Source organism: Cyprinus carpio, chromosome A16, assembly GCF_018340385.1.
Source record: "Cyprinus carpio isolate SPL01 chromosome A16, ASM1834038v1, whole genome shotgun sequence".
Lineage (NCBI taxonomy): Eukaryota > Metazoa > Chordata > Actinopteri > Cypriniformes > Cyprinidae > Cyprinus > Cyprinus carpio.
The window spans coordinates 5,792,310-5,808,406 of NC_056587.1; the positions used below are offsets into that span (position 1 = coordinate 5,792,310).

The 16,097-nt window shown below is 37.6% G+C and overlaps 1 protein-coding gene across 2 annotated transcripts; it reads right to left on the reverse strand.

The window, feature by feature from the left end:
• Nucleotides 1–669: 669 nt before the first annotated feature.
• tnxba (tenascin XBa) lies at nucleotides 670–15,703 on the reverse strand. 2 transcript variants are annotated; one of them, XM_042772209.1, is made up of 15 exons: nucleotides 15,064–15,703; nucleotides 11,737–14,358; nucleotides 11,376–11,579; nucleotides 5,761–6,843; nucleotides 5,502–5,624; nucleotides 5,233–5,376; nucleotides 5,005–5,124; nucleotides 4,740–4,895; nucleotides 4,040–4,164; nucleotides 3,821–3,953; nucleotides 3,576–3,727; nucleotides 1,906–2,002; nucleotides 1,549–1,710; nucleotides 1,296–1,459; nucleotides 670–1,166 (listed from the first exon to the last, which is right to left on the reverse strand). In XM_042772209.1, exons 2-15 carry the CDS (start codon nucleotides 14,210–14,212, stop codon nucleotides 1,032–1,034), a joined length of 5,274 nt encoding a protein of 1,757 aa, XP_042628143.1. In that variant the 5' UTR covers nucleotides 14,213–14,358; nucleotides 15,064–15,703; the 3' UTR covers nucleotides 670–1,031. The 2 variants fall into 2 exon arrangements, with proteins under 2 accessions (XP_042628143.1, XP_018928533.1); XM_019072988.2 differs by lacking the exons at nucleotides 11,737–14,358; nucleotides 15,064–15,703 and having other exon boundaries at nucleotides 11,376–11,701.
• Between the last annotated feature and the right edge of the window lie 394 nt (nucleotides 15,704–16,097).

Here is a 16,097-nt window from a genome sequence, read left to right on the forward strand (position 1 = left end):
CCCTGCTGGCCTCACTAACGCCTCTTCCAACAGCAACCTAGTTTTCCCAGGAGGTCTCCCATCCAGGTACTGACCAGGCTCAACCCTTCTTAGCTTCAGTGGGTGACCAGTCTTGGGCTGCAGGGTGATATGGATATGGCGTTGGATGGAAAGACCCCATTCATTGCAAATAAAGCAGTGATTCAGCATAAGCTCAGGAATATAGTGAAAAACAGTTACTGTACCACCCTGAAAAACCAATCAAAGAAGTAAAGTGTCAGGTATGGTGGAATCTTGTCTAGCCAAACCACAATCTAAGCCTTCAGCTCTGCACAGGAATGGCTTTACTGTTAAACCAGTCTGCTTCAACTGCCATTTTAGCCAAATTTGGATATTTGTAAAAGGATTTGCCTGTAAAGCAAAGTTACGCTGTAATAATGCACTGATGGGTTCATGTGCACTAATGCATAGAATCATTATACAGATATTAACGTAAATCTGTCAGCTTGACACATGCAAATACTTCCATAAAGTTATTTGCCTTTAATTCTGGATTTAATCAATTATAAATAATATTATATTATATAAATGTATATAAATGCAATACCAAAAAGATACAATAAAATAATAAATATGTGAAGAAATATTCAAAATAATACACAAAGCTCACTTCTGAATCCAGGACTGGTTAGTACTTTGTTTTATTGATTTTGTTTACATATCTTAAAACATCAAAATGAAAACAATTTCATAGAGAGGAACTCTAAACCAGTCATATGAAAGGATTAAAAAAATAGTACCAATAGTAGACTGTGCAGTTAGTGGGAATGTTAATATCAATGATGGACCTTCATTAACACAAGTACATTGACACATGCATAAAGTCAATAACATAAAAAAAACAACAACTTTATATTAACCTACAAAAGTTGCTGTGATCGGTTGGAAGTTGTTTGCATATTTACTTTACTTTGTGTGTATGTTGTTAACCTATATACAGTACTGAAGCAGCAGTGTGTAGAAGTTTGTACAGCGTATTTGCACTATATGCACTATTTACTCTGTAGATTTAACCTTGGGCTGTTGGGGTTTGTCAGGATCGTTTGACTGATATAGGAGGGTCGAAGCTTCATCTCAGTAAATGGGAGGGATGCATCTTTACCCTTCCAGTCTATCCACACCACACCCTGAGAGACAAGAAGAAAAAAAAGACCCATTGGTGTCTCTATAATGTCTATAGTTTGACGGTCTTAACAATAACATTATACTTTAAACCTAAGAAGATTAAAAAGTCATACTGTTTGCTGATGCAGTACCTTGTTGTCTAAATAAGAGTCATAGAGGCCGTTGAGGTTTGCCTTGTAGCAATTTTTATACCACCAGCCTCCCATGTAGGCCTTAGCGCAGTGAATGCTAAGTATGTTTGGGTCTTTGTCTATGGTGGAGAATGGACGGCCATTGTGATATTTCATGGAATCACCTGAAAAAAAGACAAAATATAGAGAGTCAGATTGTCTCTCTTAAAACAAAAACGGCTTATTCCATACAAAGTCTAATCATTTCTCTTACCAGCAGTGCCAAAGTATCCAGACAGCTCAATTACATAGTGGTTAGCCTCTGAGCTAATGTTGAAGTTGGCATAATGAGCAAAGGCTGTGTCATTTCCTGAACGCAGGTCAATCCGCAGGCTCATTGGTGTACGACTGGTAAGAGTGTGAAGGATGTCATTTCCTGTGGAGAGAGGGTGCAAGAATGTAATTTAAAGTCCCTGCAACTGTTAAACTGATATTATTTAGATGGGGACCTGGGATATATATAGAGGGTGCAAGAATGTAATTTAAAGTCCCTGCAACTTTTAATATGATATTATTTTAATGGTTTTATAATAATAGTTTACAGTAATTTTATAACTGTGATAAATCTCACCCAGCCAGAATTCCCCACTCAGGAGACCAAAGCCTTTACTGTAGTCTCTCCAGCTCCTGAAGAAATCAGTAGATCCATCCATTCTCCTCTGGAATACCTGCATTTGTAAAACAGCAAAGTCTTACTCAAATCCAGAAAAACATACAGTGTTAAATATCTTTAGTCACATGTCCAAAAAAAATAAATAAATAAATATTTGGAACTTGTTCATTTTGTGAAATCAGTTTGTGCTTTAGAATTTTGTGCACAAAATACAACTTTTGTTTTACAAAATACACATAGAGAGTATTCGTGAAAAAGAAGTGCACTTAACTGTATTGAATGTGCAATTGTAATGTACTATATTTTAAAAAATGTACTTGCAGATAATATAATATTAATAAAATAAAAGAACACTTAATTGTACCTAAAGGGAGTACACTTTCATGTTTCTTAACACACTTGCACTTTGTAAAAATGTCAAATGTATATTAAGAAGTGTAAAAATGTAAAAGCTTTATTTTACTTGCAAATCATTATTTATTATCTTTTAAGCATAGCGTTAGTTCTAGCAGGTCATGGCAGTCAAGTTTGTCTAAACCTAGTGTGACTGTCAGTTATTCCATGTCTTGCTATAGTAATACAACGTCTATTGCAGCACCCATAAATATAAGGTTCATTAAGTATCAATCTGCAGTTTTATGATGCTGATCACAGTGTATTTAATTTCTATTTAGTATTATTCTCCCTTTGTCCATAGTCAGGACTTGGCCTTCTGATATTCCTTGTTGAATCAGAGTCTTTTATCTTGAATTATGTTGTTATATTAAATTGTCATTAAGAACATTAATGGTATTTGTTATATTGGGTCTTTTCTGTTTACTCTAAGAGGGTTATCACTGCTTTCCCTGCTCTTATCCATGCTAGGCTACATGGATGGGCACAGAGTTTTTGCCCAGAACAGAACCATACTGCCAATCCAAACTGTGTGCTTATTGTCAGTCATGTTTGATGATAGTGGTCCTGACACAATTATTTTGATTAACGTGCAAAAGCACATGTAAAGTAGTTGATTATATTTGAACAATAGTGTGTTATTCAATATTACATTTCAAGTGAATATGTTATACATTTACTAAATACCAATTTCATTGCAAATGTGTGATTACATATACATTTAAATACATGACATACAAGTTTCAATAGAAATTCCATTTAGGTATATTTTAGTTTACCAGTGCAATCGGCAGAACACTTTAACAATATTTCAGATAGCACATTAATAGAAATAATTATGAAATTACATATAAATGTTCAACTAATTGCATTAAGTATAAACAAACTAACATATTAAAAGATACAATTATGAAGTTACATCTAAATGTTCAACTAATTGCATTTAATTTCAAAGTACACACTTAAACTATACTAAATTAAAATACAATTAACATGCAATTATGTGTTCTAAAACATTACATTCAGTTTGAAATTAAGTATATTTTTGGAAATTAAAAGGCAGATTGTGCTTGGCACCCCATAAGCCTGCACTACAGAGTGTCAAGGCTGTGACATAAACTGAGGCCATTGTTTTAAAAAAGATATAGAAATGTAATAGCTCATGATCCAACAACAATTTCATGGGGACAATTGTGGGTGTATTATGGGTATGAATCTGGGCTTTTGTTTCTTACTGTCCAGCCTCCTCCATCAGTCTCCATGTCACAGTAGACCCGGACTGGCTCTCCATCCTTCCCTTCAGGGTAGATCTCAGCTTCTCCAGACTCTTTCATCCCGTTGACCTGTACCTCTGAGCAGTCTGTGGGGAATGGGTGCGGGAGCTGGGCTACAGTGCAAGAATGAAGAAAATCAAATCTCTGAAAGATGGAACGCAACTAGGGGTGAAAATGATGACGTAATGACACAGAACATTACACACAAGTGGTAAACTCAGCCGAGACAAAACTCATGTACTGTCCATCTCTTTCTCCCTCTATTTTTACAGTATAGTCTGAAAAGGCTACCAGTCCAGTCAGCTCATAACATGTCACAGATGGATTTAAAATCACCTCCTGTTAATACAAAGCAGGGTTCAGTGAAAATTGTGGGAAGGCTGCTAAATTTGTCTCAGGTGCTATTGAGTTATTGATATGTTCACCTTGACTTCCTCACTCAGCTGGTATGTGAGCTTATAACTTTTGAAAGCCACACGGGGAGCCCTCCATGAAATAACAGCTGAGTGAAAGGTCACCTCATCAGGAGTCACGACCTGAAGTTTCACTCCTGGAAAATAGGCAAAAAAAAAGAATAAAAACAAGATATGGCAGATTCTGTAGAGGATGCTAAACTACTGTAATTTTCAGTGATGAATAATCTCAGTTGGTCTCTTCATTACATGATTTAGTCGTACCAACTGTGACTGTATAAGTTAAACTAAGCATAGCGGGTGACGTTACAGATTTTTGTATTTTATCATAATTGGCTGATATTGGGTGTTTAATTGTGCATGCTATTTTTACATTTAAATAAATTGAGTGAGTGTTAGATGACAACAAAGTTAAGCACTGATTCTTTAATACCACCTTTAAATATGTTTAGCAAAATTTTAAATAAATGTCTACATTTTATATTGTACATTAAATTATTTTACTTGTAGCATTTCATTTATTTATTTATTTATTTATTTATTTTTTGATTAGACAAAATGATTTTGAATTTTAATATTGACCATTTAGTGATTTTCAGTCACAACATGACAATCTTTTAAAATGACTTTAAGGTTACTTCTACTGTATAGTGCTTTTGTGTAATGTAGTTTACTTGAGGGCGAGTAAACAGAATTGTGACAGATTACGCACCACTTCCTGTTGTGAAGGTTGTGGAGACTGGGCTACTCTGGAGCCGGTTGACTTGACTTGTGATTTTCACCATGTATAAAGAAGATCTATGGAGCCCTCTGAGTTGATGCTCCATAGTATTGCCAGATAATGTCACTGTGATAGTCACATTAGGAGCTAGAAAGCAAAGAAAAAAAAAAAACAAGAAAACAACAAAAAATGAATGAAACAAATTTGAATAAGTCATGATGGTTTAGTGTAAAACCAGCCATTTAATAAGCCTTACATTTTGTAGTCCCATAACTGAGTATATAGCTGTCCACTTTAGCTTGTGATGGCTTCCATACCAGCAGAACTTTAGTGTCTGTGATGTTTAACACCTTTAGTTCAGTAGGAGAATCCGGCACTGATTTAAAGAAATGTGAAAGAGACATTAGTGACTGCAAAATCAGTATCAACATCAACCATAACATCAAGTGAAAAGAAACAAAAAACAAGTAAGCATTGTTCACACCTGTAGTGACGGAGGCTGTGATTGGCTCGCTTTCGAGTGTCTCCAGAACTGAGGTCACGGTAATGTCATAATTGGAGCCAGCAGAGAGCTTAGACAGGAGAACATTGGACAGCTGGGAGTCAACTGACATGGAGCCACTCTCGCCTGCAGTATAAAAGAGTAAAGCATTGTAAAATCATTATGTGTTGTGACACATCAGTGAGGGTGCACATAGTAGCACTTAATAGTCATAGCAGAAAAGCAGGATAACTCAAAGACATTTACAGTACCAGTAACAGTGTTGGTGTATGTGACTTTAAATTCTGCGACTATGCTTTTAGGTTTTGTCCAGGATACTGAGAAGGAAGTCTCTGTTATGTTGCTGAACATCAAGTCAGTGGGTGGCTCAGGGCCTGGAAAAAAATGGTAAGGGGGTGAAATCTAATGCAGAAGTTGTACAACACAAATAAAAAAAAAAATCTCAAAAAGTAAATGCTGTTCACCGGTGTTTATTGCAGTGAACCAAAGCAGGAAGTATGGGAAACCTACCTGTGGATAATGTAAGGCGGTGAATTTTGGATCGTACTCCAAGACCAGAGCCAAACAACGAAACCAAGTACTGCGTTTGAGGTTGAAGGCCTTTGAAATAATACGACCGTGTTGTACCAGCAAGAACTTGGGAGAACTTTTTCACAGTCCTTCCCTCAAGTTTGCTACTTTGGACTATAGTTGATGTTCTGTTTAAACTGGGACTTTGGAATTCTGTTACATTTTCACCCACTGCTCCATCCTGAATTTTCTCAGAATCTTCATTTCCTCCTCTGATTTCCCTTCTTGTTATAGTGAAGTTCCTGTACATGTCTCGAGGAGCTTCCCAAGACATAATGAACCCGGTAGAAGTGATATTATGAACCTCAACTGATCCAATAACTGATAATCTGCTGATAGTTTTGTTAAAATGCTTTGTATGAGTTTTGGATTCAAAATTTGTCCCATTTACATGCTTATCAGACGACTTCTCTGCTTGGAGAGCTGTTGTAACATTGATGTCCAATAGCTGCTTGTCTTTTTCAGTAGATGTAACATTAATAGCCCTGCTTTCTTTCGCTCTATCACCTGCAGTTCTCATAGTGACCTTTGTCTTGGACATAGTTGCATTAGATGATTCTTTGGTGCCTTTAAACCCATTCTCTAGAATTTTGGAGGTTCCATTAACCTTCTTCACAGATATTTGAGTCACATTCTGATAGACAGGCTCATCTTTAAGAGTATTTCTCTTGGACTTGTCAGTGAGATCAGTTTGTGATTGTTTGTCCAGTTTTATGATTGTTGTTGTGGCCTCTTTAGATTGCTCTTGACGTCTTTTGCCTTCACGATTTAGCAGAACTTGCCCAATAGTCTTAATAACCTTGTCTCTCTTTGTGATATTGGACTGGACTTTACCTGGAGACACGGTTGGACTTGGATACACTGTTGGCTTGGCTGTGGTGTTTTTCTTTGGGTCCTTTGTGTCTGTCTTTTTCACGAATACGATCTTGTCTGGCTTTGCTTTCACAGGTTTTGTATCCGTTTTGGCAGTGGGTATCTTCATAGTCACAGTTTCAGCAGTGACTGTGATCTGCTTGTCAACAGCTGGGGAAATCATTTAGAGAGGCACTTAAATACATTCTTTATTGGACAGATCAGCCCAAAATGAAACACATCATGAAACATTTAGCAAAATGTTCCTGCTGCTCTTTTACTCACAATGAAAATGGCTTGGGACCAGGGTCTGTTAAAGGTTCAGTAAGCGATTTCTGAGAAACACTGTTGATATTTGAAATCGTTTCCTGTCAGTGTCAATAGCCTCGTGATCAGCTTCACTGATATTTTGCACCATTGTGCTTCGGGCATCCTGAGTTTGAGTCCCGCCTTGTGGACCTTTCCAGATCCCGTCCCCTCTCTGACTTCATTTCCTGTCTACATACTGTCCTATTATAATAAAACGGCAAAAACACCCAAACACATCCCTAAAGATGGCGCCGTTTAATGGCGACTCGGTACTACTCTCTGTTTTGGTTGTTTGTTTGGTGTTGTCCTGCACGTTCCTAGAACCCAGCCTTGGTATTGTTCAGTATGACAGATCTGCATTACTATATATTCGGGACAGCATGCCCGTTTTCCTGCCCGATCTACCGCCGGATTGCCAACTACAAAAGGAGCGGCTTAAACAACGCTGGAAGACTCGGAAGCGGGGTGTGAGGGGTGGCGCTCTTGTCCGGCTTAGGCGTCGCATCTACCGCCCAGCTCTACCTAGTCTGATTCTTTCCAATGTCCGCTCCCTGGCAAACAAAATGGATGAACTTTTTATGCTCATTCGTACACAGAGAGATTTCAGGGACGCCGCCGCTATCTGCCTGTCTGAGACCTGGTTGATTGAAAGTTTCCCGGACTCCATGTTACAACTAGGAGGCTTTTCTCTACACCGTGCAGACCGCACGGCGTGCTCACAAAAATTACGTGGAGGTGGGGTTGGCTGCTACATCAATAGTAACTGGTGTTCGGATTGCAAAAACTTGTCACAAACCTGCTCTCCAGAGTTGGAGTCTCTCACTGTGATATGTAAGCCCTTCTACTTGCCTCGAGAGTTTTCTTCTGTTGTCCTGATGGTTATTTATATTCCCCCGGATGCCTCTGCTCCGGCTGCTCTGCAGCAACTTGTAGATAATATCACGGAGGTTGAAAACAACAATCCCGACGCTGCCATGTTTGTGCTGGGTGATTTTTAACCATGTCTCCTTGAGGAAGGCACTCCCCAGATACAAACCCCAAATCCAGATCGCTACCAGGAAGGATAAAACACTGGATCAATGCTATTCTCCTATTTCTGAGGCATATCATGCTGTAGCCAGGGCCCCTTTGGGTGAGTCCGACCGCAACACTATTTTTCTTATACCAAAATATCGCCAGAAACTTAAAGTGGCGAAACCAACTGTTAAACTTTTTAGGAAATGGTCCCCACAAGCCATAGACACATTACAGGACTGCTTAGACTCCACAGTATGGAGTAATTTTTTGTCTGATGGTCAGGATATTAACATCTTTACTGATACCGTCACATCCTATATTCAATTTTGTGAGAGTGTTTGTATTCCTACAAGAGATGTCCATGTCTTTAATAACAGTAAGCCCTGGTTTAATAATGTAGTGAGAATGCTATGTAAGAAAAAACAGGCTGCTTTTAAGAGTGGTGATATGGTACAATACAAATTACTGAAATATGAATTTCAGCGAGCTGTGTTGAAATCCAAGGCTTCCTATAAAGCTAAGCTTGAAAATAAATTACATGCAAATGACATCAAAGGTGTCTGGCGTGGGCTGCAGGACATTACTGACTATAGGATCAAACATCATGCTCCAGTCAGTGACCCCTCTCTTCCTGGGAGGCTTAATGACTTCTACTGTCGTTTTTGATAGTGGAAATCACAGCCCCCCCCCCCCCCCCCCCCCCCTTTTGATAGTGGAAATCACCTGCATCAGGGTGTCCCTCCACCCACTATCTCTGAGCATGATGTAAGAATCTTGCTCCGTCAGCAGAACATCAGGAAGGCGGCGGGGCCTGACGGTGTAATGACTGCCACTTTAAGACACTGTGCTGATCAATTAACATCTGTCCTCACTTTCATCTTTAACTGGTCTCTTCAACTTGGTATTGTGCCTGCTTGTTTTAAATCTGCTGTGATCATTCTAGTTCCAAAGAAAAATAGAATCTCGTGTCTGAATGATTATAGGCCTGTGGCCTTAACTTCTGTCATTATGAAAGTGTTTGAGCGTTTGATATGTAAACACCTGTTCAGTATTTCACTTGACCCCCATCAATTTGCTTATAGAGCAAATAGGAGTGTTGATGATGCAGTTTCACTCTGTTTGCATTCTATTCTTCAACATCTGGAGTTAAAATCTACATATGTACGTGTCCTCTTTGTGGATTTTAGCTCTGCGTTCAACACCATTGTTCCTGTGAAGCTAATTAACACTTTACAGGAGCTAGGTGTTAGTACATCACTTTGCAAATGGATTTTTAACTTTCTATGCGATAGGAAGCAGGTGGTTAAAATGGGTGATTACGTCTCACAGTCAAAGTTTCTGAACAATGGAGCTCCTCAGGGCTGCGTCCTTTCCCCACTTCTGTACTCTTTATACACACAATTCTGTCAATCACACACCAGTTCAGTTTTGTTGTTTAAGTTTGCTGACGATACCTCTGTAGTTGGTCTTATTACTAATGGAGATGAGTCTGACTACCGCAGAGAAGTGGAGGGGCTGGTGAAATGGTGCGAAAGCTATAACTTGATACTTAACATCTCAAAAACCAAGGAACTGGTTGTGGATTTTAGAAGGTCCCCTAGTCCCCTCTCTACGCTCTCCATTAATGGGGTGGAGGTGGAGAGGGTCACTTCCTTCCAGTTCCTGGGGACCACAATCCAGGAATCCTTATCATGGGAGCTCAACACTAATTTTAAGATCAGTAAAGCTCACCAGCGACTCCACTTTCTGCAGCAGCTCAAAAAGTTTAGAGTCAGCCGAGTTGCCATGACCCACTTTTATAGGTCAACTATTGAAAGCGTGCTCACTTTTTCCATGCTTGTCTGGTTCGGTCACACAACCGCTCAGGACATAACTAGGATGGAAAGAGTAGTATGCAGAGCATCAAAAATTATAGGCTGTTTTGTTCATTCAATTGCTCAGGACATAACTAGGATGAATAATCAGAAAGGCTAAAAAGATCATAGCGGACCACTCTCACACCCTGCTCATTATCTCTTTAATCTCCTTCCATCAGGAAGAAGATATAGGAGTATTAAGACTTCTACATCACATTTCAGAGACAGCACTTACCCTCTGGCTATCAGATATCTGAACCTGCACTGACTGCTAGCAGTATTTTATTAACTGTATGCACTGTGCACTTTCTCTGCCGAGGGGTATTGTCTTTTTTCTGCGGGGTGTTGGTCTAATGTCTTACTGGTTGCTGGGTATTGTTGGTGAACATTGTCTGTTTTTTTTTTTTTTTTGTACTCATGATGTTTGTCTTTTGGGTTATTTATGTCTGAGAGTTGTACAAAGACAAATTCCTATCAACTTGTTGACATGGCAATAAATTTATTGAATTGCCCAAACACATCCCTACACCTTACTTCATTGCTCCACCCCCAAATTCATGAACACACAACACAGGCAATGACTAACCACTATTGCATTTGACAGCTCACACAAGTATGGATGAATCAGTCTTGTATCTATAGCTAATATTACGACATCTGCATATCTTGGTTCTGTGAAACATCACAAAACCAATGTTACTCATGTGTCAAGCAAAAAGAAAGGAATCAGTGTCCATTTTCCTGCTCTTCCCGACATCTGTATATTTCTTTCCTGTTAAAAGTCTCTGCATTATTGTTACTTTTCTGATTGTGACCCTTCTTTTTCCAGTTATAATCCTCTGACCTTTTCTTCTTTAGTAATGTCTCAGTTATCTCTCTTTTTTACAGTCTTTCCACTATTTCTTTCTGCTCATTCCCTCTCGTATATGCCCCTTAATGCAGATTGGCTATATTGACAGAGCTATGTTGTGGTGCTCTGTCTGATCAATCCAATCCACTTCATTTCCCCCTATTTGCACATTCAGGTCTATGGACAAACAATATTTTTGTTCTGCACACACACACACAGGAGAGACAACTAGCAAATATTCACAAAATAAATTGCTGGCACAGGAAATTGCTGACTGCACTTTTAAGCTCTAAAATGATAAAAAGCACTATTAAAATGATAAAAAATAGTTTATCTTTCTCACAAATTTCCATCTGTTGCTCACATTAGGACTTAAAATATTAGGGATAGCATATAGATCACATGGACTACTTTTATGTTACTTTGATGGTGCTTTTTTTATCTTTGGAGTTCGACAGCCCCTCATCAAAATTCACTTTCATTGTATGGAAAACAGCAGCATGGACATTCTGCTAAAATTCTCCTTTTATGTTCTATGGATGAAAGAAAATCATGTGTTTGGAACAACATTTCTGAGTAAATGATGGTAACCAAATTTTCATATTTGTAGTGAACCTTTCCATTTATCATTGCAGTTTAATAAGTGTTGGACTCTCATATGCATTACTTACCCTTACTGCAGTCTAGGCCTGTATAACCAGTCTGACACACACACTTTCCCTTCACACACTTCCCTTTTATGTTGCAGTTAGAGGGGCAGGTTTTGCCACTACAGTCTGGGCCACTGAAGCCCTGGAAACAAACACATCTTCCTTCTTCACACTTGCCCTGGCCACTACAGTTTTTAGGGCATTGCTCTCTGGAGCACTGAACACCTAAAGATAGATGGTACAGTTTGTGAATTATAACCTGTTCATCCAGTTAACAGTTATTACACATTTCAGATTGCTAATGCTTGTTTTACCATTTACCAGTGTCATTGTAATGGTTAACTACATTTTAGGATCTTTGTTAGTGCATAACTTTACTTACAATTTTTTTTAATTGCTGCCATCTCCTTCTCTAGAAACTCAACTCTGTCTCTCAGTGTGGCCATCTCAGTCTCACAACCTCCTGTGCAGGCTCCTTGTACCAGGTTGATGTGATGAGTCATAACCAGAGGAGATCCAGGATTCAGACTGAGCTCTGTTTCTCGTACTTTGGTTACGTTACCTACATCTGTCTTAGACTCTGTCTGTGGAACACAACCCTCAGTGATGACTACTTTAACTGGTGAACTCTCTGCAGGTTTGTCTTTAGTTGGATTCTGGATTCTATCCACCACAGGCTTTGCAGTAGATGCAACAGTCTGATTGACACTGCTAATTTCTGAGGACGTCGATTGAATTTTAGATTTCATTTTGGTGTTTAATGATGTAGTTAATGGTTTTGACCCATTTACGTTAAAAGTTTGGTGCGTTGACTTGACAGTTACATTTTTCTTCTTGCTAGGTGTGATTTCATCCACAACATACTTTGTGGTGGATGGGAGAGTGTGATTGCCACTGATAATTTTTGAAGTAGACTGAGTTTGTTTTTTTGTTTTGGTGTGTAATGATGTAGTTAATGGCTTTGACACATTACCATTAATATTTTGAGACAATGATTTGACAGTAGAATTTTTCTTCTTGCTAATTGTGCTTTCATCCACAACAAGCTTTGAGGTAGATTGGAGAATCTGAGTTTCTGAGGAAGTAGGATGGGTCTGGTTTTTCATTTTGGTATTGACTAATGTAGTTAGCTTGGGAACAGTATGACTAATAGTTTGAGCCGTTGACTTGGAAGTAGAACTTTTCTTCTCGCTAAGTGTACCTTGAAGAGAAGGCCCAGGTTTCTGGACATCTACAGCAGGCTTTGGTGTGGATGAGAGAGTCTGATCAACACGACTAGGTTTTGAGGAAGCAGAATAAGTTTGGTTTTTAATTTTTGTGTTTACTGGCTTTGAAGCATCAACATGAATAGTGTGGCCCACTGACTTGGCAGTAATGTTTTTCTTCTCGCTAGTTGAGGCTGGATAAGAAGACACAGGTTTCTGGACAGCATCTACAGCAGGCTTCAAGGTAGATGGAACAGTTTGATCAATGCTACTTTTTTTTGAGGAAGTAGATTGAGTTTGGTTTTTCATTTTGGTCTTTAATAATATAGTTACTGTTTTCTCAACTTTAAGATTAATAGTGTTGACTTGCTTAGTAGTAGAATTTTTCTTCTCACTAAGCGTATTTTGTACAGTTTGCACAGGTTTCTGGACAGTGTCCACATCAGGCTTTGTAGATGATGGGAGAGTCTGATTCACTCTATTAGTTGTTGAGGAAGTAGTTTGAGATTGCTCTTTCATTTTGGTTTTTAATAATCTAGTTGTTGGCTTCTCTACATTAACATTTATAGTGTTGACTGACTTGGTAGTTGAATTTTTCTTCTCACTAAGCGTGTTTTGTACAGTTTGCACAGGTTTCTGGACAGTGTCCACATCAGGCTTTGTAGATGATGGGAGAGTCTGATTCACTGTACTAGTTGTTGAGGAAGTGGATTGAGTTTGGTCTTTCATTTTGGTTTTTAATAATGTAGCTGCAACTTTAATAGTTTGGGCTGTTGACTTAACAGTGGAATTTTTCTTCTCACTAAGTGGGTCTTGAAGAGAAGGCACATGTTTCTGGACAATGTTTTGAAGCTGATTGACATTGCTAGTTTTCGAGGAAGTAGATTGAGTATGTTTTTTCAATTTGGTGTTGGTCTTTGACACATTAACATGAATAGTTTGGACTGTTGACTTAACAGTATAATTTTTTTTCTCGCTAAGTGTGCTTTCATCAGCAACCAGCTTTGTAGTGGATGGAAGAGTCTGATTGACGCTGGTTGTTTTTGAGGAAGTCGGATGAGTCTGGTTTTTCATTTTGGTATTTAATGCTGCAGTTACTAGATTTGGAAGATTGGGATTACCAGTATGGACTGTTGACCTGGCAGTGGAGTTTTTATTTTCATTAAGTTTGCCTGGAAGAGTAGGCCCAGTATTTTGGACACCATCTACAGCAGGCTTTGTAGTGGATGGAGGAGTCTGACTGCTGCTGCTAGGTTTTGAGGAAGTGGGATGAGTTTGGTTTTTCATTTTGGTGTTTGAAATTGTGGTTACTGATTTCTGAACATTTAGATTAATGGCATTCACTTTTGATCTAGTAGTAGAATTTTTCTTCGCACTTAGTGTGTCTTGGAGAGAAGGCACAGGTTTTTGGGCATCATCCACAAGAGGCTTTGTGGTGGTTGAATGAGTCTGATTGGCACTACTACTTTTTAAAGAACCAGCATGAGTCTGGATTTTCACTTTGGTGGTTAATGTTGTGGTTGCTAGCTTGGGAACATTATGGCTAATAGTGTGGTCCTTAGATTTGTTAGTGTCTTTTTTATTCTCGCTAAGTGTGCCTTGAAAAGTAGGCACAAGATTTAGGATGAGGAGAAAAACTATTGAGATTAACATTTTATGCTGGATTAAGGTGTTGAGTCTTTTTATTCAAATAAATGGTTTGAAATGATAAAATAAAGCCTAAATCAAAATTGCAAAGTTTTGATATTTATTTTCCTCAACTATCTTACAGGTGTTAGTGATTATAATGGATGTTTTCCCTGAAAAAGAGAAAAGCTGAGTTAGTTTGCCTCTGCTCAAATTTGTGTAAATAAAATAAAACACATGCCTTTCAAATGTATGTCAGGCTGGCTGAGCTCAAGACTGCATTTTTGGAAAAAGCTCTCAAACCCCTATCAGCGCAGGGACTGTACTGCAGCAACAGAGCTGCACTGTCCTCCTCTCACAGGAACCGTATGTCTTAGACTCAACTCTTACATATTTTTTACTTGGGCCAACTGAAAACTGCCAGGGCCAGTTTCCGTTTTTTAAAAAAAAAAATACTCCAGTCTATTCAAGAGCTCCCCACTGAAGCCTTCAAAAAATTATTTAATAATCGGACATGAGGTAAAACTTAAAAATCTGTAAAAAAAAAAAAAAAAAAAAACTAATACATTTTGTATTTTTTTTTTTTTGATAAATGTTTGTAAAAATTATTAATAAGAACATAAATATGAATAAATATACATAATGATCAATACATTTATTATTATAATTATTATTATTGTTGGTATTATTATTTTATTATCTAATATCTAACCTCTACAATTCTATCTTAAACTGGCCATTATTTTACAATACAAAACATTCAGCCCACTTAAAATAAATGTAATTCTTACTGCCAGTTATTGATTATGGCAATGAACACTGTGATTGTAGTAATAATGTTGTTTCAATAATATGATGTGTAATAAAATGTGTCTTACCTGTGTTTGGAGCTGCTTCTGTCCTGCTCTGTGTTGTATGAGGCTCCTTCCATCAGCTTTGAGAACCTCCTGTGACTGACTGAGATTAATGGAGAAAGAGAGAGAGAGAACAGGAGCTGCACTAGCCAAAGGTCAAATCTCCTACTTAAAGTTTTTTTCATACTCCGCCTCCTTGTCATTTTACACTGAACAATTTTCCTGCTCCTGAACTGTTCTTGGGTGTTTTTTCCTGACCAGAAACTCCCTAAAAGTAAACAGTTTATGAAATTATCTGCGATAAGCAGTCTCTCACCTTTCTGTTTATCAGTTATTGCTTTATGTGACATAAATGATGTCTGCCGGAATTCTGCCTGTTTTTACCAGTATAATTGACTGTCAAACACTAAATGCATAATATATAACATCATTTGTTCCCCTCATGTTACAACCACCATGTGGGTTAAAGGGACAATTCAACCAAACATCCTGCTATAATATTCATCTTCAAGCTTGTAATAATTGTAAATGTTTAAAATAGCAGCATTTTCACTTTGATCACTATTAACACAAATGTATTTTTTTTAAATCTGATTTTATCCCAATTATGACATTATTAAATGTATAGTAATTAATAACAGTAATAATCTTATAAAAATAATTATAAATATGAAAATAATTTTTAATAATTTTCTTCATTTTAATGTATCCTATTGTGACTAAATTGCTTCTGAATTTAATACGTCTGATATGAATATATTCATATTAATAATAATAATAATAATAATAATAATAATGAATCAAGTAGCTAATAAGTTCAAAATTCTGGATTTGTCAATATTTATAGTAAAAACTTTTTTCCCCCTGACAGCGTTGTACCCATATTACATGATAAACAAAGATAACTTTTGACTAAAATTTGAGTTTATCAAAACTTTTTGATAAACTCAAAATTTTGTGAGAAAATGGTTACACCCCAAAACTAGGTGGAAACAGACTTATGTTGGATAGATTTATCTAAAATAATTCCATATACACTTCATTTGACCCTTTCCACA